The sequence below is a fragment of the Ovis aries genome, chromosome 21 (assembly GCF_016772045.2).
Source record: "Ovis aries strain OAR_USU_Benz2616 breed Rambouillet chromosome 21, ARS-UI_Ramb_v3.0, whole genome shotgun sequence".
Taxonomy (NCBI): Eukaryota; Metazoa; Chordata; class Mammalia; order Artiodactyla; family Bovidae; genus Ovis; species Ovis aries.
In genome coordinates, this window is record NC_056074.1 from 26,441,436 (window position 1) to 26,468,933 (window position 27,498).

At 43.6% G+C, this 27,498-nt stretch overlaps 1 protein-coding gene and 1 pseudogene across 2 annotated transcripts; both read left to right on the forward strand.

The window, feature by feature from the left end:
- Positions 1-4,427: 4,427 nt before the first annotated feature.
- Positions 4,428-21,157, forward strand: EI24 (EI24 autophagy associated transmembrane protein). Of its 2 annotated transcripts, XM_027959336.2 has the most exons (11): positions 4,428-4,609; positions 9,135-9,247; positions 12,488-12,633; positions 13,396-13,456; positions 14,956-15,022; positions 15,646-15,770; positions 16,723-16,842; positions 17,215-17,326; positions 18,017-18,128; positions 18,664-18,738; positions 20,123-21,157. In XM_027959336.2, exons 2-11 carry the CDS (start codon positions 9,206-9,208, stop codon positions 20,283-20,285), a joined length of 1,023 nt encoding a protein of 340 aa, XP_027815137.1. In that variant the 5' UTR covers positions 4,428-4,609; positions 9,135-9,205; the 3' UTR covers positions 20,286-21,157. The 2 variants fall into 2 exon arrangements, with proteins under 2 accessions (XP_027815137.1, XP_027815138.1); XM_027959337.2 differs by lacking the exon at positions 18,017-18,128.
- LOC101110715 (large ribosomal subunit protein uL22-like) lies at positions 13,955-14,580 on the forward strand (annotated as a pseudogene).
- Positions 21,158-27,498: the final 6,341 nt, after the last annotated feature.

The following is a 27,498-nucleotide window of genomic DNA, read 5'->3' on the forward strand; positions in this document are numbered from 1 at the left end:
GAAGGGCACAATAAAGGACAGAAATAGTATGGACTTAACAAAAGCAGAAGATATTAAGAAGAGGTGGCAAGAACACACAGAAGAACTATACACAAAAGATCTTCGTGACTCAGATAATTACAATGGTGTGATCACTCACCCAGAGTCAGACATTCTAGAATTCAAAGTGGGCCTTAAGAAGCATTACTAGGAACAAAACCAGTGGAGGTGATGGAATTCCAGTTGCGCTATTTCAAATCCTAAGAGATGATGCTGTGAAAGTGCTGCACTCACTATGCCAGCAAATTTGGAAAACTCAGCAGTTGCCACAGGACTGGAAAAGGTCAGTTTTCATTCTAATCCCAAAGAAAGGCAATGCCAAAGAATGTTCAAACTACCGCACAATTGCACACATCTCAAACACTAGCAAAGTAATGCTCAAAATTCTCCAAGCCAGGCTTCAGCAATACGTGAACCGAGAACTTCCAGATGTTCAAGCTGGATTTAGGAAAGGCAAAGGGACCAGAGATCAAATTGCCAACATCTGTTGGATCATTGAAAAAGGAAGAGAGTTCCAGAAAAACATCTATTTCTGCTTTATTAACTATGCCAAAGCCTTTGACTGTGTGGATCATAACAAACTGTGGAAGATTCTTCAGGAGATGGGAATACCAAATCACCTGACCTGCCTCTTGAGAAATCTGTATGCAGGTCAAGAAGCAACAGTTAGAACTGGACATGGAACAACAGACTGGTTCCAAATCAGGAAAGGTGTACATCAAGGCTGTATATTGTCACCCTGTTTATTTAACTCATGCAGAGTACATCATGAGAAACGATGGGCTGGATGAAACACAAGCTGGAATCAAGATTGCAGGGAGAAGTATCAATAACCTCAGATATGCAGATTACACCACCATTATGGCAGAAAGCTAAGAGGAACTAAAGAGCCTCTTGATGAAAGTGAAAGAGGAGAGTGAAAAAATTGGCTTAAAACTCAACATTCAGAAAACTAAGATCATGGCATCTAGTCCCATCACTTCATGGCAAATAGATGGGGAAACAGTGGAGACAGTGACAGATTTTATTTTGGGGGGCTCCCAAATCACTGCAGATGGTGACTGCAGCCATGAAATTAAAAGACGCTTGCTCTTTGGAAGAAAAGTTATGACCAACTTAGACAGCATATTAAAAAGCAGAGACATTACTTAGCGAACATAGGTCCATCTAGTCAAAGCTGTGGTTTTTCCAATAGTCATGTATGGAAGTGAGAGTTGGACTATAGACAAAGCTGAGCACCGAAGAATTGATGTTTTTGAATTGTGGTGTCGGAGAAGAATCTTGAGCCCCTTGGACTGCAAGGATATCCAACCAGTCAATCCTAAAGGAAATCAGCCTTGAATATTCATTGGAAGGACTGATGCTGAAACTGAAACTTCAATACTTCGGCCAGCTGATGCAAAGAATTGACTCACTGGAAAAGACCCTGATGCTGGGCAAGATTGAAGGAAAAGGGGGCGACAGAGGATGAGATGGTTGGATGACATCACCAACTCAGTGGACATGAGTTTTAGTAAATTCCTGGGAGTTGGTGATGGACAGGGAGACCTGGCGTGTTGCAGTCCATGGGGTCGCAAAGAGTCGGACATGACTCAGCAATGATCTGAACTGAAGGAGGAAAGAGCAGATAAAACCAAGGAGGGTCTTGGAATGCAGGAATGGAAAAACCAGACCTTTATTATCCTTCCTTCCCATTCCTAATATTGTAACTCTTAATGAATTTCAGGTCCTCTTGACCAGCATAACCTGTCTCCTCTCCTTCCCCATATAGGGAGAAGGTATTTGTCTTTCTCTCCACCCTCCCTCCCATATAACTGCCTTGTCCGCCCTCGGTCCCATATAACTGCCTCGTCCAAGACCCTTATCCCACTCCTTACACCCTGGGTATAAAAATGAATCAAGGACCCCTGTTCAACATCAGTTCTCTCTGACTATCAGGAAGCTGGCCCCCTGTGCTGGCAGCGACTCTCCCCTCACCACTCTAATAAAATTTATTCTTCTTTCACTCTGCCTCATGGCTGGAAATTCTTTTCCAACCTGCAACCGGGCCGTGACAAGTTTCAGGTGCATGGCAGAGCAACTCAGCCATACATATACATGCATTGGTTCTCCCCCAAGCTCCCCTTCCATATAGGGTGCCACAGAACATTGAGCAGAGTTTCCTATCCTCTACAGTAAGTTCTTATTAGTTATCCATTTTATATAAAGCAGTTAAATTCACACTTTTGAGAAAGGCTGGAGCTTGGAGGAATCACTGCTACTGTAATAATTACAATGATCAGTTTATCATTAAACCACTTAAATCTCTTTATAACAAGATAGCTAAGACTCAGCAGATGACCTGGTTATATTTTTTTTTTTTATCAAAATTAAGTTCCAAAAGAAATAAAAATCATTTCTATGTAGTTCCTTATAGCAAAGAGTTGAAGATATTTACTCTTGTGACAAAAAGGAAGTTTAGAAATGTCTCCACTTTGTGATGACTTTAAGTGTTACTTGCTCAGTCATGTCTGACTCTTTTGCAACCCCATGGACCTTAGCCCGCTAGGCTTCTCTGTGCATGGAATTCTCCAGGCAAGAATACTGGAGTGGGTTGTCATTCCATTTTCCAGGGCATCTTCCCAACCCAGGGATTGAACCCGAGTCTCATATCTCGTGCATTGGCAGGAGGGTTCGTTACCACTAGCGCCACCTATGAAGCCCTGCAGAGTAATTATGACTCCAGTCAAGTAGGAAGGGGAATTCCTTTCCTGGCCACAATGCAGTAACAGGACCTGAATTCACTTTCCATATGAAACAATACGAAAACAGACAACACAGGGGCTTCCCTGGTGGTCCAGGGGTTAAGACTCCATGCTTCCACTGCAAGGGGTGCAGGTTCGCTCTCTGGTTGGGTGACTGAGATCCTGCAAGCTGTGAGGCACAGCAAAAAAACAAAACAAAACAAAACAAAACACATTAAATGCATTAAGTAAAACAGACAACATCCATGAAACAATTTATCAGGCAACACGGAACAGGCATCCTGAGAGGGAAGGCAAGTGAGATGAGACCTCTTCCTGCTCCACCTTCCCATTCTCTTTAATCGTGAAAAAAAATCAAGCAATGGATTTATAAGAAAAGGAAACTTGACTGGATATTCATAGACCTGTTCTCAGTGAAAATGAAATTATTACCAAGGCAAAAACAAATAAGAAAATAGTTCCCTTCCCAAGGGGTTTACATATATAAATTCCACGTTGGCCCTTTATTTCAGAGGCTTGTGCTGTTCTCAACGCATAGTTTTCTTCTCCCATCTTGTTAGTTTCTACTTTGGGACAGTCTTCCTGGTAGTTTCCACAGGCTCAGGGTAGGGGTCTCGTCTATTCTGGAATGGGGCTGGAAGTTGGTCAGGGAAGAAGAGGTCAATAACTAACTCAAGGAGAGTCAAGAGGTCTGGGTATTTGTTTTGTCACTGACCTTGAGGAAGTCAGAAGACATCTGGGCTTACACTAGGTAAGGTTATACTAAATAGCTTCTAGTTGTAAAATTCTGATTCTATTGGTGGCCCGAGCAGCTCTAAGCATACCTAGAGGTGAAGGAAAAGAGAAATGGAAAGAAGAGAAAAAATGTGGAGTGAGAGATATAGGAGGTTGGGAATAGGGGAGAAAAAGGTTATAGGTCAGGCTTGATGGTTCGACGCCCTGGAGTAGACAGACTGGCGGCCTCAGAGGGTGAAAACAGTTTCATTTCTATTTACTTGACCGTTTTTCATCTCAGCCAACACTGTGCTGCCAGAAGACAAAGTCAAATGCAGCTACACTGCATGGCAGCTTGACCTATTCTTCTTCTTCTTTTTTAAAATATTTATTTATTTGGCTGAGCCAGATTTTAGTTGTGGCCATGTGAGATCTAGTTCCCTGACCAGGGATCGAACCCGTGTCCGCTGCGTTGGGAGCTCGGGAGCCTCAACCACTGGACCACCAGGGAAGGCCCATTGACCCATTCATAGTCATTTTATTCTTAACAGGTGAATGAGCTTGATTTGAACCCAGCATTCCTTAGTACTCTTTGGTTATAGAACATCTCCCAACCAAATAGATCAAGATGACTTCTGAATCTTATTGTTCCGTTGTTAGGCTTTATAATAGAAAGACAGGCAACCTCGGAGAAGTAAAAAAGAGAGAGCAAAGAACTGTTAATAGATACTGGATCGGGAAGGGGGGGCAACCGGGCGGCGGTGGAGGAACAGCGTCCCGGAAAGCAGTGCGTACAGAGCAGGCGCCCAGAACCGGCTTGGCGCACCGCCGGCATTTCCAGGCTGCGTCCGCACGTAGCCCCGCCCCTCCTCCGCCGTGGCCCCGCCCCCTCCTCCTGGGCCGCTGAACTCGGCGCCCGCCCGACTTCCCAGCGGCCCCGTGCGGCCCGGGCATGCCCAGTGCGGGCGCAGCCGCCCCGGCCCTGGCAGTGCCCGGGCGGGAGCGTGCGACCCGGTGCGGAGGGGCTCGGAGGAGACGAGCGGGCTCGCGGTGGGCGAGGGACCCGGCTGGAGCCGGAGCCGGAGCCGGAGCCGCGGCGGCGAAGCTGCCGGGTAGGTGCAGCTCGGCGGAGCCGGGCCCTGGCGCCGCGCAGCCCGCTCGCCGGGTGGACCCCGGCGGCTGGGGCGGCGAGGGCGTGGGAGGGCAGCAGGGCCCGAGCGCGGGGTTGGGAGGTGCGGGCGGAGGCTGCGGGCGGGTATCCCGAAACGGAAAGTGCCTCGGAGGCGAGGCAGGGCTGGGGCGGGGGACGCAGCCGGCAGCCGCGGGCGGACCTCTGCCCAGGTGCGGCGCGGCTCGGTTTAGTTCACCGTGTGACGGGAGGTGAGCTTGCCCCGCGCCTCGTGCACGGCTCTGGTTGCCGAGAGAGACCAGCCTCCACTGGAGTTTGCCCAGGAGCTGCGGGGAGACGGGTCCGAAGGGACCTGTGGGTTCCGACCGTCCGCGGAGCCCGGTGAGAAGAGAGGATGCTTACCTTTAGCGCACCTGGAGTGGGATGTGACAGCCACCTGCCTTCCGGACTTGGGTTTAGTGACTTAGAAATGAAAGTACAGGATTGTGCCTCAGTAGATACTCGGTGACTTCTCATGACTGCTTAGGAATTTAATGACCAGCTGTGTTTACAGGCGTAAGAAACATTTTGTCCGTGGGATGCTCTGTTCAGTTCAGTGGCTCAGTCGTGTCCGACTCTTTGCGACCCCATGAGTCGCAGCACGCCAGGCCTCCCTGTCCATCACCAACTCCCGGAGTTCACTCAGACTCAGTTCCATTGAGTCAGTGATGCCATCCAGCCATCTCATCCCCTGTTGTCCCCTTCTCCTCCTGTCCCCAATCCCTCCCAGCATCAGAGTCTTTTCCAGTGAGTCAACTCTTCGCATGAGGTGGCCAAAGTACTGGAGTTTCAGCTTTAGCATCATTCCTTCCAAAGAAATCCCAGGGCTGATCTCCTTCCGAATGGACTGGTTGGATCTCCTTGCAGTCCAAGGGACTCTCAAGAGTCTTCTCCAACACCACAGTTCAAAAGCATCAATTCTTCTGTGCTCAGCCTTCTTCACAGTCCAACTCTCACATCCATACATGACCACAGGAAGAAACCATAGCCTTGACTAGATGGACCTTTGTTGGCAAAGTAATGTCTCTGCTTTTGAATATGCTATCTAGGTTGGTCATCACTTTTCTTACAAGGAGTAAGCATCTTTTAATTTCATGGCTGCAGTCACCATCTTCAGTGATTTTGGAGCCCAAAAAAATAAAGTCTGACACTGTTTCCCCATCTATTTCCCATGAAGTGATGGGACCGGATGCCATGATCTCTGTTTTCTGAATGTTGAGCTTTAAGGCAACTTTTTCGCTCTCCTCTTTCACTTTCATCAAGAGGCTTTTTAGCTCCTCTTCACTTTCTGCCATAAGGGTGGTGTTATTTGCATGTCTGAGGTTATTGATATTTCTCCAGGCAATCTTGATTCCAGCTTGTGCTTCTTCCAGGCCAGCGTTTCTCATGATGTACTCTGCATATAAGTTAAGTAAGCAGGGTGACAATATACAGCTTTGACGTACTCCTTTTCCTATTTGGAACATGTTGTTCCATGTCCAGTTCTGTTGCTTCGTGACCTGCATACAGATTTCTCAAGAGGCAGGTCAGGTGGTCTGGTATTCCCATCTCTTTCAGAATTTTCCACAGTTTCTTGTGATCCACACAGTCAAAGGCTATGGCATAGTCAATAAAGCAGAAATAGATATTTTTCTGGAACTCTCTTGCTTTTTCCATGATCCAGCGGATGTTGGCAATTTGATCTCTGGTTCCTCTGCCTTTTCTAAAACCAGCTTGAACATCAGGGAGTTCACGGTTCATGTATTGCTGAAGCCTGGCTTGGAGAATTTTGAGCATTACTTTACTAGCATGTGAGATGAGTGCAATTGTGTGGTAGTTTGAGCCCTCTTTTGCATTGCCTTTCTTTGGGACTGGAATGAAAACTGACCTTTTCCAGTCCTGTGGCCACTGCTGAGTTTTCCAAATGTGCTGACATGTTGAGTGCAGCACTTACACAGCATCATCTTTCAGGGTTTGAAATAGCTCAGCTGGAATTCCATCACCTCCACTAGCTTTGTTCTTAGTGATGCTTTCTAAGTCTGGTTAAACAAAATTCCTCATTGCAAAGCTTGAGTAGACAGTCTCGACTGAGGGTTGGAATACCAGGGTTTTGAAGTTCTCTGTAGCCTTTCGCATGCTGTAATCTTGGGCAAGCCATTTAACTTCAGAGACTCAGTTCCTCCATTTGTGAAATCCTGTGAACTGGATGTATCTCATTCACTTGCACCTCATTTCGAGGATTTCCTCTGTATTATTATTCAGCCTCTGGTCTCCAGTTGTGGCAGGTTGCTTTTCTGCATGGCTGACCTTTTTTGTCAAACCGGATAATTCACCTATTTTTGTAGCAAGGCTGCTAGGGTCTCTGTGTAACATTGAAGTGACTTGTCCTCAGAAGCCCCTGTTGGTCAGTAGGTAACTCGCGACTTGTTATCTGCAGAGTGAAAGTCTCTCAGTCGTGCCTGACTCTTTGCTACCCCATGGACTGTATAGTCCATGGAATTCTCCAGGCCAGAATACTGGAGTGGGTAGCCTTTCCCTTCTCCAGGGGATCTTCCCAAGCCAGGGATGGAACCCAGGTCTCCCGCGTTGCAGGCGGATTCTTTACCAGCGGAGCCGCAAGAGAAGCCCAGGAGCCAGGTGTTAATGGCGGTGGTTCAGATAACAGAGCTCTTGCCCTTGAATTAGGACCAGCACACTTCAAGTTGTGTCAGCGCCTTGTGAGAAACCCAGACTAAGTAATCCATTTCCTTAAACTCCCAAACTGGCTTATTCTGTAGTGGGAGTATGTTTATATTAGAAGTTAAGGTTTTATTTTCATGTTATTACACTGTATACTTGAAACCTAGGAAGAAATTTAATACCCTTAATTCATTGATGAGGAAGTAGACGATTAAGAGTGAATCCGTGATAGTCTTTAGCAACCAATGTCTTATGTATCATCACGAGCATTAACTATTCACCTGCCTCTGAGTGTATCTGTGTAGGATTTGACCCAAGGAGCAGATGGTACATACAGTGTTGTGCAAGTTGCCTTCCTACTGCTGTATTCCCTGCTCTTCCTGTTCTAGGTGGCAGTAGTCCAGTTGGGTCAGTAAGGTATAGTTTGATGAAGTGGTCATTAAGCAAAGGGTGCTTATGTTTTGAAATTCGAGGTTTATAGAAGCTGCCTGTGATATTGTCATTATGCGCGCTCTCTTAAACTGAGGATATCTCAGTGATTAAGTCACATTTGAGAATTTTAGAATCCCAAGTTCTTAATTAAATTTTTGAAAATGGGTTCTTCGTTCACCTTAAACACATTACTTGGGAGCATAGTATTGTAAGAATATTTATACATGTGAACTTTCAAGTTGTTATTTTATGAAGCTAGATTTTTCATTCACCTAATTAAAAAATACAGTGGAAACCCAGAGAAAACCATAATTCAAAAAGTCACACGCAAAAAAAACACACTCAACCCTATGTTCATTAGAGCACTGTTTACAATAGCCAAGACCTGTAAACAACCTAGATGTCCATCAACAGAGCAAGTACAACAGTGGAGTACTACTCAGCCATAAAAAGGAGCAAAATTGAGTTGTTTGCAGAGACATAGATGGACTCAAAAAATGCAGTAGGAAAGTTATAGTGTGTTAATGAATATTTGGATATGTGAACTTAACCTTTTTTTGGCCTAGTTTAAAATTCATTATTTTTTGCATGCTTATTAAAATTTTACATATGTATGTATATATTTAAGGTTGGAAAACAGGAAAGGCATATTTGAGGGTCTTGGTGGGAAATTTCACATCACCATCCAAACTTAGCTCTGCCGGAGGGCCCTGTGTATGAAGTGCATATTTAACAATTTTTGTTAGAACTTTCCTCTTGCTCTTGTATTTGCATTCATGTAACATCAAGCACAAATATTGCTTAAGAGGACATGGAAGTGTAATTGTCACTCATGATCTCAGATCTCAAAAATACTTGGGACGTGCAGAAGGGATGGTAACCTGATATGACTCATTGGAAAAGACCCTGGTGCTGGGAAGGATAGAGGGCAGGAAGAGAAGAGGGTGACAGGGATGATTGGACGGCATCATCGACTCAATGGACATGAGTTTGAGCAAACTCTGGGAGATGGTGAAAGACAGGAAAGTCTGGCGTGTTGCAGTTCATGGGTCACAGAGTTGGTCACAACTTAGCAGCTGAGCAACAACGAAGGAGGAATAGTCAGAGACATCACGGCCCAGAGAAGAGACTAGTGGTCCAAGAGCACATTTACCCCGAATAAAAGTGACAGGTGGGTAAGGGATTTCCACATTGTTGATTTCAGGTGTTTCAGCAGTTATAGCTATAATCTCACTTAGTCCACTTGCTGGTGTCTATGTAACTGATAGAATCTACTGCGCTCCTGTTAGAGACGTATGTGGAGAACGTCGCCATGTAGAAGTGCCTGAAGTAACTTGCAGATAAATATGTTCCCTTGATTATACTCCATCTGTTTGCAGGTCCTTCATGATGAGAAATCTGGGGACACTTCTCTCTCCTTTGTGTAGTTGATAGTTTGGGCGGTAAAGAGATGGCTGACAGTGTCAAAACCTTTCTGCAGGATCTTGCCAGGGTGAGTACGTCCAATCTTCTTCTGACCCTTCTGCTGCAGGAACTGACTAGAAAATCTGTTAGTTAGTGTTGTTACATTTGTTGGATTCTTCACATACAGGTTTTCACTCTAACCCATACTACTCGAGAGAGGAATTATCCTGCATCTCCCAGAAGCTTGGGAGCCCTGTCTAGTGAATGTTGCTAGTATGGGGACCCTGTTCAGCTTGGGCCCAGACCGTCTTTTTTTTTTTTTTAGCTGTATTTTTTTTTACCATGCCAAATGAGTTGTGGGACCCTAGTTCCCCTGCTAGGAATTGAATTGGGCCCTTGACCTTGAGAGCATGGAGTCCTAACCACTGGACCACCAGGGAATTTCCTAAACTTTATTTTGGAGTAATTTTAGCCTTGCAGAAAAGTTGTAGGGTCATACAGAGAACTCCACTGTATCCTTCACCAGGTTCTCCTAATATTGCCATCTTATGTAACTGTAGTATATTGTTGAAAACCAAGCAGTGAACATTGGTGTAATGCTAATACCTAACCTACTTTGTTTGGATCTACAGTATAGAACCTCTCTTATTCTCCCATTCTACAAGGTGGAGATGATGATGCTTTAAAGAGACATTTAGGATGTCCTTAAAGGGACATTTAGGACCCCCTAATCAACAGACCCATAAAGGTCTGTTTAGGATCCAGTAACCCGAATGATCTATCATATGACATTCCGTTATAGTTATATTTAAGGTCCAATGCCCTAGTTGGAGCCCCTGGTGCTTTATTCTTGAGGGCAGGAGAGAGACCAGTTCTGCCTGGGAGTGGGAGTGTTTATAAGTTTATTTCCTTTGATTAAAAGAGGTGGAATTGAAGGAATATCTTAGAAGGGCCAAAGCGAATTCATGCAATGTGACCTTCTTTTCATACCTTACATCCTTGTCTTGCTGTTCTTGTGCGATAAAATGTCAACTCTGGACCAGTTACACAGCATGTACTTTGTGTGTTTGTTTGCCCCAGACAGACTGTAAGTATCGGAGGTGGGGATCCTGTCATCATCCTGGCACATGCTAGGCCTTAAGCCACTTGAAGTTAATGATCTTAAAATTTTAAACTGTTTGTGGAAGACTCAAGTTAAAAAGCAAAATAAGAATAAACATTACTCATAGGTAAAAGATCATGTGAACCTTGCCAAGGTCTGCTCCTTTCAGTGTGTTGTTCATAAACTTGTCCATTTCTCTGTATTCTGACAATGTTCTCTAAAAGTTGTTTTTGCTCATAATAGGAGAAAATGTCATTCTTAAATCGAGGTTGACCATTGTTTCCAGAATACCTTTTTCTGCTTCTTGATGATGTTGAATGCCCTAGTTCTTCCTTCTCTACTTTGGATATAAAACCGTTCTGGCACTTACTAAACTATACATTTTTGTTGTTGTTGTTTACTTATGTACTTTTCCTGCCGAGTTATGAGTTTCTCAAGCACGTCCATATGACTGATGTCTAGCTCATTAAGGATGCTCAGTACGAAAGTGGGTCGATGAATGAGGGTAGTCCTTTGAACTGGGTAATAGGCAGGTCTAATGTTTGTGGTAATGACAGTAACCTTTCTACCATTGGGGCTCTTCCAGTGATTGGCAAGTGGCCCCATCAGTGACTTATAGACTTACTCATTCTCTCCCTCACCATACATGTTTAAAGACACTCTCCTCCAGCTATACTGCCATGCTGTTTCTGTCTTACTCAGCAATAGCTTTTCATACTTTTATGGTAATTATTTCTTTGTGTCTTCCTTCAGCCTTGGTCCAGCCCTGCTCCTTTTTGGAGACCAGTGTTTAATCTATCCTTGTATCACTGGTTTGATACAGGCTATAAATACTTGTAGGCATTCAGCTGATATTAGAAGAGTATAAAGGAGGGCTATAACTTGGCTTAACAGTATTGGTAACTCTTAGAGGGATTAGAAAACCACTATTTTGCAACCGTGTTATTCAAGATTGGTTTGATCAAGACTTGTTAATTGATGTGCAAATCTAGGGAAGAGGACTTGATGAGCAGGATATTTGCCTGGTCTCAGAAATGTCTGCCCACAGATTCTTTACTAGTTGCAAGGAGAAAAATTTGCAGCCATACAGTGGAGTTGGATAACACCTTCTGACTATGTAAAATCAGTGTCACCTGCAAGGGCCAACACAGACATCACATGCTTCCGGATATGACACCTGGAAAGGCGCCCCATCACTTAGGTGACTCTTGTTGTTTAGTCACTGTGTCTAGTTCTTTTGCGACCTCATGGACTATAGTCCACCAGACTCCTCTCTCTGGGATTTCCCATGCAAGAATACTTGAGTGGGTTGCCGTTTCCTTCTCTGGGGATCTTCCCGACCCTGGGTTCAATCCCATTGTCTCTTGTATTAGCATGTGGATTCTTTACCACTGAGCCACCTGGGAAGCCCCACTTAGGTGATAACTCCTGCTAAAAATGTGTAACCTGGGGTCTAATCGTGAGGTCACAAACCTAAATTGAGGGCACCCCATAAAATAACTTATGTGTATACTTCAAAAAGGAAGACAGCTATAGAGCTGTTCCTAATGGAAGGAGACTAAAGAGATAGGAGAGCTAAGTGCAACATGTGATTCTGAACTGATGTCTGGTATGCGATGGGTAAAAGTGCTATAGAGGGCATTTCTGAGACAAATGGGGAAACTGGAGTGTGGACTCATTGGAAAAGACTGATGCTGGGAAAGATTGAGGGCAGGAGAAGGGGACGACAGAGAATGAGATGGTTGGATGGCATCACCGACTCGATGGACATGGGTTTGGGTGGATTCCAGGAGTTGGTGATAGACAGGGAGGCCTGGCGTGCTGCGGTTCATGGGGTCGCAAAGAGTTGGACATGACTGAGCTACTGAACTGATCTTGTATTAAGGAATATCATTGTTCTTAGGAAATACACAATGAACAGTTATAAGTAAAAGGGACGTGATATAGCAACCTACTCAAATGATCTAGAAAAAAATGAGTATATATGTATAAATAGTAATAATAAATAACTGTGGCACAGCAACTGGTGATTTCGAGAAAGGATATTTGGAAGTTCTCCATTCTTGCAACTCTTCTGTAAATTGGGAATGATTTCTAAACAACACTTCAGCCTTGTAGCAAACTAAATAGAATGATTTACACTATTATTTCATTGTATCTAACTTTGGGAAGTCTTCTGATCCATAATTTTCCCTCTTTAAAAATAATAAATACTCATGTCTACAGGGAATCAAAGACTCCATCTGGGGAATTTGTACCATCTCAAAGCTAGATGCTCGAATTCAACAAAAGAGAGAGGAGCAGCGTCGAAGAAGGGCAAGCAGTGTCCTGGCTCAGAGGAGAGCCCAGAGCATAGAGAGGAAGCAGGAGAGGTAAGGAGTGGAGTGGAGTGGAGTGGAGGCTGAGGTCAGGGAGCATCACTCCCTTCCTAGTCGGGGGTAGGGGGACACTTTAGGAAGTGATCGAATTGAGCATACAATTCAGACACTACATAATGATGTGGAGTTTCAGTACCCCCTTATTTGTCTTTTGTACTTTCTCCCCCATAAAAGTTACAGGTGATTTTTTCCCCACTCCCCTCACATTGAATTAAACTGAGGTCTCACAGTAATCCTTGTTCAAAATATTGTGGTGTCTAAAAGAAATCAGAATGATGAATATTATTGTTGTTTTAGTTGCTAAGTTATGTCCTCCTCTTTGCAACCCCATGGGCTATAGCCCACCTGGCTCCTCTGTCCATGGGATTTCCTAGGCAAGAACACGGGAGTGGGTTGCCATTTCCTTCTCCAAGAATGGTGAATAGAGAACCATAAAAATTTTTTTGGCTGAGTGGATGCTTCTAGGAGCGCCTATGTGGATTTTGATAAAAGAACCTCAGACATCCCCTTCTAATCTTCTCCAGTCTTGGACTTAGGAAATAAAGGAGTTTGTTTGTTAGTTTTGTTTTTAAGAAAAAATGCTTCTCTTGAAACATTTTTAGCCTTTCTCATTGATATTAGGAGAGAACATTGGAAGAACAGTAGGTGCTAAAAAAATAATATGGTGCTAAGAAAATATAAAAAGGAGAGCTGCTGAATGACAATATGGAAATAGCCTATATGCCTGTTAAGCTAAACACATGTGGTCTTTTCCAGTGAACCACGCATTGTTAGCAGAATTTTCCAGTGCTGCGCTTGGAATGGTGGAGTTTTCTGGGTAAGTTCTTTTTCCTCAAATTCCAAGTGCCTTAGAAGCATCTCTGTTCCGGTTGTTGCAGTGTTCATGGTTCTCAGCTGTCTTCTTAAAACTTAGACAGGTAGCTTTCACCTAGTAATGCATTCCTAAGGCCATCACTCAGGGTTCTGTGCGCTTTCAGTCATTTTATGTCCCCTCAGAATTCTTGTATGTAAATGTCAGGGACAGCCCTGTACATACACTTTTTTGTTAAATGACTTTACAAGTTTTATTGTCATAGGTAACAATTTCTCATGACATTGTCTGGACATTTTGGTTCAGAGTGACTATGGAGGCTCAAAGGGGAGGGACAGATGGACATGAGCAAGGCTCTCCCTTTACCTGGTCATAGCAGTGTCCTCAAATTGGTTACTATGGAAACTCAGACCAGAAAGTTGCCTACAGTTGACTGAGAACCAACACAGCCCCAGGAGAAATTTGAGTACTTTGAAAAACAAATAGTTAAAATATTTTCTTTGGCTTTTCCGGTAAGCGGCCTGAGGTGACTCCTAAAAATGGTGCGCTATTCACTTGACCCAGAAAACCCCACAAAATCATGCAAATCAAGAGGTTCAAATCTTCGTGTACACTTTAAGAACACTCGTGAAACCGCCCAGGCCATAAAGGGTATGCATATCTGAAAAGCCGCCAAGTATCTGAAGGACGTCACGTTAAAGAAGCGTGTGTGCCGTTCCGCCGCTACAACGGTGGAGTTGGCAGGTGTGCACAGGCCAAACAGCGGGGCTGGACTCAGGGTCGACGGCCCAAAAAGAGTGCTGAATTTTTACTACACATGCTCAGAAATGCAGAGAGTAATGCTGAACTTAAGGGCTTAGATGTAGATTCTCTGGTCATTGAGCACATCCAAGTGAACAAAGCCCCCAGGATGCGACTCAGGACTTACAGAGCTCACGGTCGGATCAACCCCTACATGAGCTCTCCCTGCCACATTGAGATGATCCTTACTGAAAAAGAACAGATTGTTCCTAAACCAGAAGAGGAGGTTGCACACAAGAAAAAGATATCCCAGAAGAAACTGAAGAAACAAAAGCTTATGGCCCGGGAATAAATGCCGCAAAAAATAAATGCAAATAAAAGTAAAAAAATATATATATATATATTTTCTTTGACTTGAAATTCAGTATAATTCAACTTGTTAATCTAAACATTTCACAAATGTTTTTAGGTATTCAGTTCGTTAGCTTTAATTAATAAAATATGACTATGTTCTTAGTATTGGCATGATACTGATTGACTTGTTCTCCTGTGCCCCCCAAAGTTTCACTGTTTTCATAGGCAGTGACAGGTGTGTCTCTCTCAGCTGGAGAACTGGTAAAGAGCAATGAGTCCAGTTTTGATGCCACTGCATGACTCCTAATTTATAAAAGGCGCTTCCATCTGGAAAATAAGTACACTGAAACTTGAAATTCTTGTTTTAAAGAAGGGCTTTTAATGCTTACCTTGTTGCTTCTTTCCTTTAGCTCAGTCTCCTCTTGTTTTATCGAGTGTTTATTCCCGTCCTTCAATCAGTGACGGCCCAGATTATTGGTAAGTAACTCCGTTGCTCTGTGCTATCTGCCCAGGATAGAGGGGGGAGGTTTTTCCTGTCTCCCTCAGTTTATTGAACACTTACTTTGAACCTGGAGCTTTAGGTTTTTTATGTATTTATTTGTTTGACTGCATCAGGTCTTATTTGCCCTGAGGCATGTGGGATCTTAGTTCTGTGACCAGGGATCAAACCCATGTCCCCTGCTTTGCAAGGCAGATTCTTCTAAGCCAGATCTCTCAGCAACCCTTTGAGTAGATAATGCTGTGGATACCAGTTTGTAGATGAGGAAATGCAAATTGGTTACCAAGGTTAAACCATTAGTAAGTGGCGAAGCTGGAAGATGAACTCAGGTGGATTCCTGCATCCAGTGACTACTAGCCACTGACCTGTCAGCCACCACCAAGTGAGCAGCATGTATCCGTGGCCACTCTGAATTGGAGTCATGGCCAGAGTGTGGTGTTTCTATGAGAAAGTAAGACTACCTGGAACAAGTACCGTGACGTGCTGGCAAGAAGCAAAGGGGTGTGTGGAGGGGAAAGAGTCACAAATCAGGGGATGTGCCTTTGGTCTTCTGGCTTTCCTTTTCTCCAGGTAAACTAACAAGCCCTCCCCCCTGTCCTAGGTGACCCATCGCTACACGGGGATGTCTGGTCGTGGCTGGAGTTCTTCCTCACATCAATTTTCAGCGCTCTCTGGGTGCTCCCCCTCTTTGTGCTCAGCAAAGTCGTGAATGCGATTTGGTTTCAGGTAGGTCCAGGGCAGCATGGATTCTGGGTCTGACGGCATGATTGGTCACCAGGTGGCAGATTTCAGTCTGTCAGTTTAGTAGCTAGGTAGGGACCGACTCCACAGCCTGAACTTTTCTTGGTGAGGCAGCCAGTGGGTGAGCTCTGGCTCTTGTAAAATGAAATTATTCTCTCAGCTCACAAGGGCATCTCGTGGCCAGGTGTCCAGGGGCTTTTCTCCCTTGGCAGCTCTCATGGCAGACTAGTGGCCTTCACTTTGGGGATGGATAATCAGGCCATTTAATTCGTGGCAAACAGATGGGGAAACAGTGGACATAGTGGCTGACTTTATTTTTCTGGGCTCCAAAATCACTGCAGATGGTGACTGCAGCCATGAAATTAAAAGACACTTGCTCCTTGGAAGGAAAGTTATGACCAAACTAGACAGCATATTAAAAAGCAGAGACATTGCCAACAAAGGTCCGTCAAGTCAAGGCTATGGTTTTCCAGTGGTCATGTATGGATGTGAGAGTTGGACTATAAAGAAGGCTGAGCGCCGAAGAATTGATGCTTTTGAACTGTGGTGTTGGAGAAGACTCTTGAGAGTCCCTTGGACTGCAAGGAGATCCAACCAGTCTATCCTAAAGGAGATCAGTCCTGGGTGTTCATTGGAGGGACTGATGTTGAAGCTGAAACTCCAGTACATTGGCCACCTGATGAGAAGAGCTGACTCATTTGAAAAGATCCTGATGCTGGGAAAGATTGAGGACAGGAGGAGAAGGGGACGACAGAAGATGAGATGGTTGGATGGCATCATCGACTCGATGGACATGAATTTGGGTGGACTCCGGGAGTTGGTGATAGACAGGGAGGCCTGGCGTGCTGCGGTTCATGGGGTCGCAAAGAGTCGGACACGACTGAGTGACTGAACTGAACTGAATTCACGTTTTGGTGAGCTCTTTTCTCTCTTGCAGGATATAGCTGACCTGGCATTCGAGGTATCCGGGAGGAAGCCTCACCCATTTCCTAGTGTCAGCAAAATAATTGCTGACATGCTCTTCAACCTCTTGCTCCAGGCTCTCTTTCTTCTCCAGGTGAGACTGGCCTTCCGGGCACATGGGTGGATTAAACAGAGATCCACTAGAGGGAGCTTCACAAAAACAGGGTATCCCGTTTATACTGAGCAGATATGTTTATGGGAGGTAATGATTTTTAAATCATTTTTCATAGAAACAACTAGAGACTTTTAAAATCATAAAATGATTAAAAAAAACCCACCAACAACATGAATTTGCCTGCTCTTCCCAGCCACCCTGAGCCTTCTCCACTCACCTGCTATTTTAGAAACTTGAGAAGCAGCTCTCCGGCTGTCTGGGTAGAGAGCGAGAGCGATAACCCAGAGTGGCAGGTGAATGTGCTAGGTCTCTGAAGCGTTGGAATTAAGCTTTTCCATATTTGTTCTTCAGGGGATGTTTGTGAGTCTCTTTCCCATCCATCTTGTTGGCCAGCTGGTTAGCCTCCTGCATATGTCTCTCCTCTACTCACTGTACTGCTTCGAATATCGTTGGTTCAATAAAGGTAAGCCTGTCCAAAGAAACTCAAGAGCTTGGAGGCCCAGTTTGGAAATGGTGCTGCCAAGGAAACTAATTAAATTCTTCAAAACTGAGGCCCTTGGCAAACCCATCGTTGGAATGAAGCAGCCTTTTTGGCAAGAGGGGACTTAAATTTGGCTTAGAGGTTTTTCTAACCCTTTGGTGCTGGGGGGTATAGCACTGTAGGACTACCCTGTGGAGCTCAATGTCATGTAGCTCGGACAGAGCCATAAGGTGGCATGAATGAGCACCAGTTATTCTGAATCAGAGAAGTTAATTTGATGCTGGTGCATACAGATCATTTCAGGGATATGTTGAAAGTCCTTGGCATATTTGGTTGTGGATGGTTGAAAGAGATTAATTGATTTCTAGAGGATGGCTGCCTTTTTTTTTTTTTGATATATCTTGCTTTGTTTAAAACTAATACTGACATAGGATGCTGCTGGTATTGAATGCAGAATTCACTTGGCCTGCCAGCTTTGAAATTGTGATGGTTCAGTTGTAAAATCTTTGCATAGAAGCTTTATGGGATTTGGGCAATTCTAATATACTTTAGTTGTATTGTAAATCGCAGATCTGAACCTAAAACTCAAACCTCAAATAAATTGTTACCGATATTTAGTCATTTGACTAAAAGGAAGTAATGCAGGCTAATTGTGTTGGCTCCTTGTTTTAGGAATTGAAATGCACCAGCGGTTGTCAAACATAGAAAGGAATTGGCCTTACTACTTTGGATTTGGTTTGCCCCTGGCTTTCCTCACAGCAATGCAGTCCTCCTACATTGTCAGGTAATTGGACTGCAAGGACTTGAACTAGTTTAAAAAATAATGATAACTCAGTGTAGGGAGCACCTTGTCTGCACTTGGTTCTGTGCTAGGCATTCTGCATTCTCACTTGGCTGTCTAGAGGTCTGTAGGATTTTTCTCCCTGACAGATAGTCACAGATGTCTGTCAGTTAGTATTATTTTACTTTTTGTGGGGGGCCACACCTTGAGGAATGCAGGATCTTAGCCCCCTGCAGTGGAAGAGTGGACTCGTAACCATTGGACTGCCAAGGAATTCCTAGCATTAAAATATTATCTGCATGATCCTATATCCCATATTCTTTCTTCTGTGTTGCTTCCTGGAACAATGTTAAACATAGCCAGTGTTTAGAAAAATCCTTTTTTTTTTAAAAAAATTTTTAAACGTGTTTGATAGATTAAGGGTCCATCAAGCCATGCTGTTTAGCACGGAGGTAACTAACTTTGGGCTTCAAATATCTTCAAAGTCATGGCTGTTTTGAAGGTGACTAATTCTTTTTTTTTTTCCTCTCACAAACAGTGGCTGCCTCTTCTCTATCCTCTTTCCTTTATTCATTATCAGCGCCAATGAAGCAAAGACCCCTGGCAAAGCATAGTAAGTATTAGCCTTATTAGCTAAAATGTAGCAGGTATTTTCTGTCTAAAATACTGGGGTCATAACACTGCAGTTATGTGAATGCGACATTTTTACAATTTTTAAAAAACTGTGTAACTGATCCTTTTTTTTTCTTTTTTTTTTACAAATGAGAAAAATGTTTATTAAGGAAACAATTTAACAATTCTCCCTAGCAGAACTTGACAGACTAGGGCACAACCTGAAGACAATTACAGTTTCAGTCATTAACACACTATAGGGTGCTTATTGGAGAAGGAAATGGCAACCCACTCTAGTTTTCTTGCCTGGAGAATCTCAGGGACGGGGGAGCCTGATGGGCTGCTGTCTATGGGGTCGCACAGAGTCGAACACAACTGAAGCGACTTAGCAGCAGGGTGCTTATTCTACAACTGAAAAGTTGCTGGTTTGTGACATCATTTTCCTCACATTGTGGGAAAATATTAATATACAGTTTTATGAGAGTAACACTTCTGGGATGTATCCCAAGATTTCCCCCATGCATATGTGCGCATTTCTGTTTCAAAAATTGATGCTATTATACATATTTATACATATTCTTAAAATGTAACAGTTCACTGAATAAGATGCTTACACCTGTAGTTAAGCTCATTTTGTAAGAATGGTTACCTTTTTAAAAATACTGGGTCATGTGATGTGGCTACATGAGTTTATTGATAATGATAACACAGCAGTATTTTTAAAATGAATCTTTAGCAATACTAGCACTCTGGAAGTTTGATCACTTCAGAAGAAAACCCCAGTCTTTTGATCAGTTTTGGTTAAGTCGCTGAGGACATGTGCATTAGAAAAATTTCCAGTCTGCTTTAGGGCCTTAGGTGTTCTTGCTATCCACTAATGTTAAGTGTGTATCTTAGCGTAATTGACTTTCTCTTGAAACTCTCCTGAAAGTGAACTAATCTTCAGACCACAGCTGGAAGTGTTTGGTTTGGCTGTGCTGGGTCTTTGTTGCTGCAGGGGCTTTTTTCTGTTTGCAGCGAGCAGGGGCTTCTCTCTAGTTGCAGTGCCCGGGCTTCTCACTGTGGTGGCTTCTCTTGTGTTGCGGATCATGGGTTGTAGATCACAGGCTCATGCGCTTAGTTGCTCCGTGGCATGTGGGATCCTCCTGGATCAGGGATCAAACCTGATTCCACTGCCCTCCTGACAATGACAATCCCAGCGCTTTCTGTAGTTGCTACCTGTTTAATCTGCATGTCCAATATCTGTGGTCGCTTGATCAAATTTCAGTGGTCTTGTTTTCCCCTGTGTCATTTTAAATTGAAAATAGTTAAGTAAGTGGCCAAATGATTAAAACAGTTCTTCTCAACTGGCCGGTCTAACAGGTTGGGTCTCTCTTACCTTGCAGCCTTTTCCAGTTGCGCCTCTTCTCCTTGGTGGTTTTCTTAAGCAACAGACTCTTCCACAAGACAGTCTACCTGCAGTCAGCCCTGAGCAGCTCCACTTCTGCAGAAAAATTACCCTCACCGCACCCGTCTCCTGCCAAACTGAAGGCTGCTGCAGGCCGCTGAGTCGGTCACCCGCCATCTGGAGGGGCCGGGTGGGATCGGAAGGATGCTGTGGCAGCTCTTCTCCTGGTTCACCTCCATCCCCTCCCAGGGAAGGCAGGGCCCACCCTGCCAAGGGCCCTGCCCACATTCCCTTCTCTCTGAGGAATCCAGATTTTTGTCTCTGGTGCATGTAAGGCAGAATCTTCCTGCGACCAGTATGGATTTTAAACACTGGTGAGTCTGAAAGGACCACAGGTTTTTCTGCAGCTCTTTTCTAGCATTTGCCAGCCCCGTGCCTGGACTGATTTGAATACTCTTTCTCCCTGTGCCATTTCCCTTCCATTTTCCCTTTCTGCCTCCCACCACCCTTGGATGAATGGATTTTTGTAATTTTAGCTGTTGTGTTTTGTGGACCTGTTTTTTGTTCTTCTGTGAAGCACATATATTGGATGTGGGAGGGACAGGAGGCTCCGCTGCTCCTCGTCACTCCCTTTATAGCCATCACTGTCTTGTTTCTTGTAACTCAGGTTAGATTTTGGTCTCTTGCTCCACTGCAAAAAAAAAAACAAAAACACAAGCCTGAAGACATGGGACAGAAGAAAGACCTCACAGCCAGATCTCCGCTGGGTTTGAGGAATGACTTTCTTTCTTCCCCTTGCAGGGGAAAAAGCTTTTTTCACTGGTACATTTAAAGCTCCCCAAAGATAGGGAGGTACCAATTTCGGACAAGTGCCACTGCAACACAGAATGCTCAGAGAACCTGAACTTTTAAACTCTGGAGGTCTGATCTTGACTGTTGGCCACTGCTGGGTCTGTCTGGTGTTTCAAAGGAGTATTGGGTGCTGCAAATAGGAACTGAAGGGGTAAACTTATTAAACCCATTAAACCTGTGATTGGTTGGTTTTTTCCCTGTCATTTCAAAGAGACGAAATATGGAGGGAGGGGGCAGATGTCAGAACACCTGTGCAGTGTTAAGATGTCACAGGTGTGAGCTGGTTTCTCACATATGTGTAATCGTCGAGTTTATAAATTGTCACTTCAGGAAACATATTCATGGAACACAAGACTTTGTCTTGATTAATTCTGAAAATTAGTTCTGAAAAATACTCCCTGAGGAAGTTTGGGTTATGCTGTTATAATCGTGTTGGCACCTAGTGAAAGAATTTGGAATTGAGTTGTTTTAAAGTCTATATGTACATCTCCTCTGTATTCGTGAAGAAGAGAGGTCCTTTCAGACTTCAACGAATTGGACATTCTCGTGAGGGAAGAGAATAGACATTTGGTAAACAGAAACCTTTACTAAGTACAAGACAAAAATAAGGATTTAAAAATCGTTGCCAGGAGATGTGAACCAAGTTTGAATACAGAAGGTTTTAAAATAGTGTGTAGTTTGTTTCATCAGTTTGTAACTGATCGGCGGTTGCCTTATTTAAGATAAATTGTAGGTTTTAAAATGAAATTTTAAAAGGTCACATTTTCGCTGTCTGAAATTTGTGTCTGCTAAGCTGGTCTTAGGATGAGGGAAATTGAGTAGATGAAGGTAAGTGATATTATCCAGCACTATGCCCGGCTATAGAAAATGATTTAACTTACTGGAAGTGAGGGATCTGTAAAGTTTTATTAGTGTGACTGAGAGACCAGGCGTATACAAAAGCTAGGTTAGCAAATGTCTATTGTAGATAAACCTAATCTTGCGAGGTGTACACGGAAGCAGTGTAAATTGCTCTTGCCTTTTCACTAGCATACGGGCAGTGAGGGCAGTGATTAGGAAATTGGGATCAAAGGGAGAGCAGGCTCTGTTTTTGCCAAATTCACAATGGCAGCTTAAGGTGGACTAATAATAACTGAAAATAAGGGAGAGCACATCACTACAGACGAAAAATGAGAGCTTGACTTCCAGTCATGCAGCTGGGAGGATCTAAGTAATCACATGCATGAAGCTCTCTTTAGGAACAGGTATGTGTGGTTCCAAGCACGACCCTTTTATCATATCTAGAGTCGAGCTGTCCATTATAGCAACTCTAAAAAGTAAAAGCTTCAGACCTGAGTATGTTCAAGTCTGCTGGAAGTGTTTAAATGGACATATGTAGTAACATGTGCCTAACTGTCCCCGGGATCCGTCTCCTGCACCCTGTTCACGCCCCAGGGCCGCCCCTCCTGTCTGCACTCTGGGGGATGTGGAGTGAGCGCCCATGGGTTGGGCAGGCTGGGACAGAGGCCCCGTTCTCTCTTCTTCTGGTGCCCCTGACCCCAGCCCCACTCAGAGGGCAGTCCTCCCAGAGCCCCGAGGGGGCGTATTTTCAGGTCTAACGTCCCCTCTGCCCGGTGGGTCCCTGGGCCTCTCTCTTCCAGGGCTGAGCCCCCTCAGACTCCCAGGCAGCCCAGGTCCCAGACCACAGATGCTGCTGGGAACTTCCCCAAACAGAAAGCCAGTGAGGCTCCAGCCATGGCTAACGTGAGGCGTTGATTAGGGTCTGATTATAGTTGAGGTTGGCTCAGACGGTAAAGCGTCTGTCTTCAATGCGGGAGACCCGTGTTCAAGCCCTGGGTTGGGAAGATCCCCTGGAAAAGGAAATGGCAATCCACTCCAGTACTATTGCCTGGAAAATCCCATGCACAGAGGAGCCTGGTAGGCTACAGTCTATGGGGTCGCAAAGAGTCGGACACGACTGAGTGACTTCACTTCACTTCATGCACTGACTTGTCCGTTGCTCTGAATGTAGTAAGGGACCAAGATTAAATTTAAGAGAAGCGACAAACTGGGATAAACTGAGAAGAGGGTGACTAATGGTTAGGAGTTAATGAACCACGTTAAAAGATAACATTACTCACGTATTGACCATCTGAGCGCCTTCCCTGTCAGCCTTTGCAAGGCACTGAGGACTCAAGGGTAAGCCAGAAAGATGGTTGCTGTCCTCTTGGATCTAACAGTACCGTGTAGGAGACTGAGAAATGATCAATTTCTTAAGAATTCTGTGTTCAAATACCTACTGTTTCCCATAGCTGGATACAACATTGGAATTCAGAGCAGCTTTGGGTAAGATAAGAGTTTCTCCCATGTGTTCAGCCTCCCATCCTCAGACTCATTCTCTGATTTCAAGTTTAAATGTTTCGTTGCACCTTCAGACCTATGAGACAAGTAGTGACCATTTGATCATTTAGATAAGCACGTAGTTCTTAACCAGGGGTTAACAGCATCATCTGAGGACTTTCCTAAGAGGCACAGGAACACCACTTGGACCTGGAATTATTTTTAAAATGTATTTTTATTTGGCTACACTGGGTTTTTGTTGCGTCATGCGGGATGTTTTGCTGTGGTCCTAGTTGTCCCACAGCATGAGGGATCTTAGATCACAACCAGGGATTGAACTCCCATCCCCTGCATTGTGAGGTGGTTTCTTAACCACTGGACCACCAGGGAAGTCCCTGGAGGAAATTTAAGTAATGCTAAAAATAAAAGTTAAATTCTAATAACTACTTTCACGGGAACTTGGTAAACTATTGCATCCATAAGTAAGAACAGATTGTTGTGAAGAGGGGACAGAATGGGAAGGTTCTTGGAAATTAATAAAATGTGGAAGTAAAATGAGATGGCTTATAAAAATGATGCTGAGGCTAAATTAAAGAACCGCAACGTAAACTTGAGGAAATTTCTCAGTACAAAGACCAAAAAGACTAAGACATGGAAAAAGTTAACAATCATGGAGATGTCCAAGAATCAGATCCAACATTTGTTTCAAAAAATGAGAACAGAAGCATGGAGACAATAAAACCAGGAAATTTTTCTGGACTGATGATGACAATTGGAGTTTTCAAATAGATGGTTTCGATGAGTTTTCTCTTTTTTAATTATTTTCTTTGGGTGGTGCTGGGTCTACAATCGGAGTTTTCACATAGATAGTTTCATCTACAGGGTTTTTTTTTTTTTTTTTTTTTTTTGCATTATTTTTTGGTGGTCCTGGGTCTTCATTGCTGCATGGACTTTGTCTAGTTGTGGTAAGTGGGGGCTACTCTTTGTTGTGGTGCTTGGGCTTCCCATTGCAGTGGCTTCTCTTGTTGAGGAGCACATGCTTCAGTACTTGTGGACAAGGGCTCATTAGTTGTGATTTGAGGGCCCTAGAGCACTTGGGCTTTAGTTGCCCAAGGCATGTGGGCAGACCAGGGATTGCACCTGTGTTCCCAACATTGGCAGGTGGATTCCTATCCACTGCACCACCAGGGGAGTCCCAGTAGTTTCCATATAAGATGCTTTCCACTGCCAAATGGAAGGAAAAAACAAAAACCAGATGGGATCTCTAAGGAAAAATATCAGAAAAATAGGTTACTTCCAAGAGACTGTGATTCATATTGGTATTAGACTTCTCAAGAACAACTTTGAGTAATAGAAGATAAAATTGTAATGCCCTGAAAGTGTGCTTTTATGTGTGCTTGTGTGTGTATCGGATTGGTGAGTCCCTATTGTGTTCTTATAACTCTAAAACTAACGATATTATCAAGGACAAAATAAAGGCATTGTTTGCTTTCCATTCAACTTTTGTGAAAAAGTTACTTGAAGAATCTACCGAAGGGAAAAAGTCCAAGAAATAGATGACTAATTAAAACAAAGGCCCAATCAAACAAAGTGAAACAGTGGAATCAGAGTGTGCTGAGAAGAAATCTTGATAATATATAGCTATGATGAAACCTGGAAAGGTGGGTTCTGGGGAGAACGTCTTCAAGAAGAAATCAGATATGTCATATTGGTCTGCTCCCGATTAGATGAAGATGTGTTTATTTTTATCAATAACATAAAAGAGGTAAGTAGACACTTCAGGAAAAACCAAAAGCTCCACAGGAATGACAACTCTTACAGTCAGTTCAGTCACTCAGTCGTGTCCGACTTTGTGACCCCATGCACTGCAGCATGCCAGGTTTCCCTGTCCATCACCAACTCCCAGAGCTTGCTCAAACTCATGTGCATTGAGTCAGTGATGCCATCCAACCATCTCATCCCATGTCGTCCCCTTCTTCTGCCTTCAGTCTTGCCCAGCATCAGGGTCTTTTCCAAGAAGTCCATTCTTCGCATCAGGTGGCCAAAGTATTGGAATTTCAGCTTCAGCATTAGTCCTTCCAATGAATATTCAGGACTGATTTCCTTTAGGATTGACTGGTTCGATCTCCATGCAGTCCAAGGGACTCTCAAGACTCTTCTCCAACACACAGTTCAAAAGCATCAATTCTTCAGCACTCAGCTTTTCTTTATGGTCCAACTCTTACATCCATACATGACTACTGGAAAAACCATAGCTTTGACTAGATGGACCTTTGTTTGCAAAGCAATGTCTCTGCTTTTTAATATTCTGTCTAGGTTATTTATAGCTTTTCTTCCAAGGAGCAAGCATCCTTTAATTTCATGGCTGCAGTCACCATCTGCAGTGATTTTGGAGCCCAAAAAAATAAAGTCTGACACTGTTTCCACTGTTTCCCCATCTATTTCCCATGAAGTGATGAGACCAGATGCCATGATCTTTGTTTTCTGAATGTTGAGTCTTAAGCCAACTTTCTCACTCCCCTCTTTCATTTTCATCAAGAGGCTCTTTAGTTCTTTGCTTTCTGCCATAAGGGTGCTGTTGTCAGCATATCTGAGGTTATTGATACTTCTTCCGGCAATCTTGATTCCAGCTTGTGCTTCATCCAGCCTAGCATTTCTCATGATGTACTTTGCACAGAAGTTAAATAAACAGGGTGACAAAATAGAGCCTTGATGTACTCCTTTCCCGATTTGGAACCAGTCTGTTGTTCCATGTCCAGTTTTGACTGTTGCTTCTTGACCTGCACACAGATTTCTCAAGAGGCAGGTCAGGTGGTCTGGTATTCCCATCTCTTTCAGAATTTTCCACAGCTTGTGGTGATCCACACAGTCAAAGGCTTTGGCATAGTCAATAAAGCAGAAGTAGATATTTTTCTGGAACTCTCTTGCTTTTTTGATGATCGAGTGGATATTGGTAGTTTGATCTCAGGTTCCTCTGCCTTTTCTAAATCCAGTTTGAATATCTGGAAGTTGATGGTTCATGTACTGGTGAAGTCTGGTGTGGAAAATTTTGAGCGTTACTTTGCTGGCATGTGAGATGAGTGCAATTGTGTGGTAGTTTGAGCATTCTTTGGCACTGCCTTTCTTTGGGATTGGAATGAAGACTGACCTTTTCCAGTCCTGTGGCCACTGCTGAGTTTTCCAAATTTGCTGGCATATTGAGTGCAGGACTTTCACAGCATCATCTTTCAGGATTTGAAACAGCTCAACTGGAATTCCATCACCTCCACTAGCTTAGTTTCTAGTGATGCTTCCTAAGGCCTGCTTGACTTAGCATTCTAGTATGTCTGGCTCTAGGTGAGTGATCACACCATCACAGTTATCTAGGTCCTGAAGATCTTTTTTGTATAGTTCTTCTGTGTATTTTTGCCACCTCTTAATATCTTCTGCTTCTGTTAGGTCCATACCATTTCTGTCCTTTATTGTGCCCTTCTTTGCATGAAGTGTTCCTTTTGTATCTCTAATTTTCTTCAAGAGATCTATAGTCTTTCCCATTCTATTTTTTCCCTCTATTTCTTTGCACTAATCACCGAGGAAGTCTTTCTTATCTCTCCTTGCTATTCTTTGGAAGTCTGCATTCAGATAGGTATATCTTTCCTTTGCTTTTCACTTCTCTTCTTTTCACAGCTATATGTAAGGTGTCCTCAGACAACCATTTTGTCTTTTTGCATATCTTTTTCTTGGGGATGGTCTTGATCTTTACCTCCCATACAATGTCACGAACCTCCATCCATAGTTCTTCAGGCACTCTGTCTATCAGATCTAATCCCTTGAATCTATTTGTCACTTCCACTGTATAATTGTAAAGATTTGATTTAGGTTATTACTGAATGGTCTAGTGGTTTTCCCTACTTTCTTCCATGTAAGTCAACTCCTACAAAGCAAGCTAAAGAATAGCATTATTTTAAACAATTATGGGATTGTAAAACGTTTTTCTGAAACAACCAACTCAAAACTTTTGGTGCAGTAAGTCAGGAGGGAGAAGGATTAACTGATATGCTGAATGTTCATGTATAATCTCTGGGTCTATAATAACTATAATTCCCCCCCCCCCAACTTTGCCATCCTGAGTTTTACTTGTAGTTCAGCCTTTCCCTATCAATTGATATTAAAGAATCATCCTAAAAATAGGCTTAGATTAAAAAAATATATATTTTGCTGGGC

What these genes read in the sequence shown, in the direction of transcription:
- EI24 (XM_027959336.2), top strand. Translation starts at nt 9,206, where the DNA reads ATGGCTGACAGTGTCAAAACCTTTCTGCAGGATCTTGCCAGG. An exon ending in AGGCTCTCTTTCTTCTCCAG is followed by an intron (nt 16,843 to 17,214) that starts GTGAGACTGGCC and finishes TTTGTTCTTCAG; the next exon opens with GGGATGTTTGTGAGTCTCTT. An exon ending in ATATCGTTGGTTCAATAAAG is followed by an intron (nt 17,327 to 18,016) that starts GTAAGCCTGTCC and finishes TCCTTGTTTTAG; the next exon opens with GAATTGAAATGCACCAGCGG.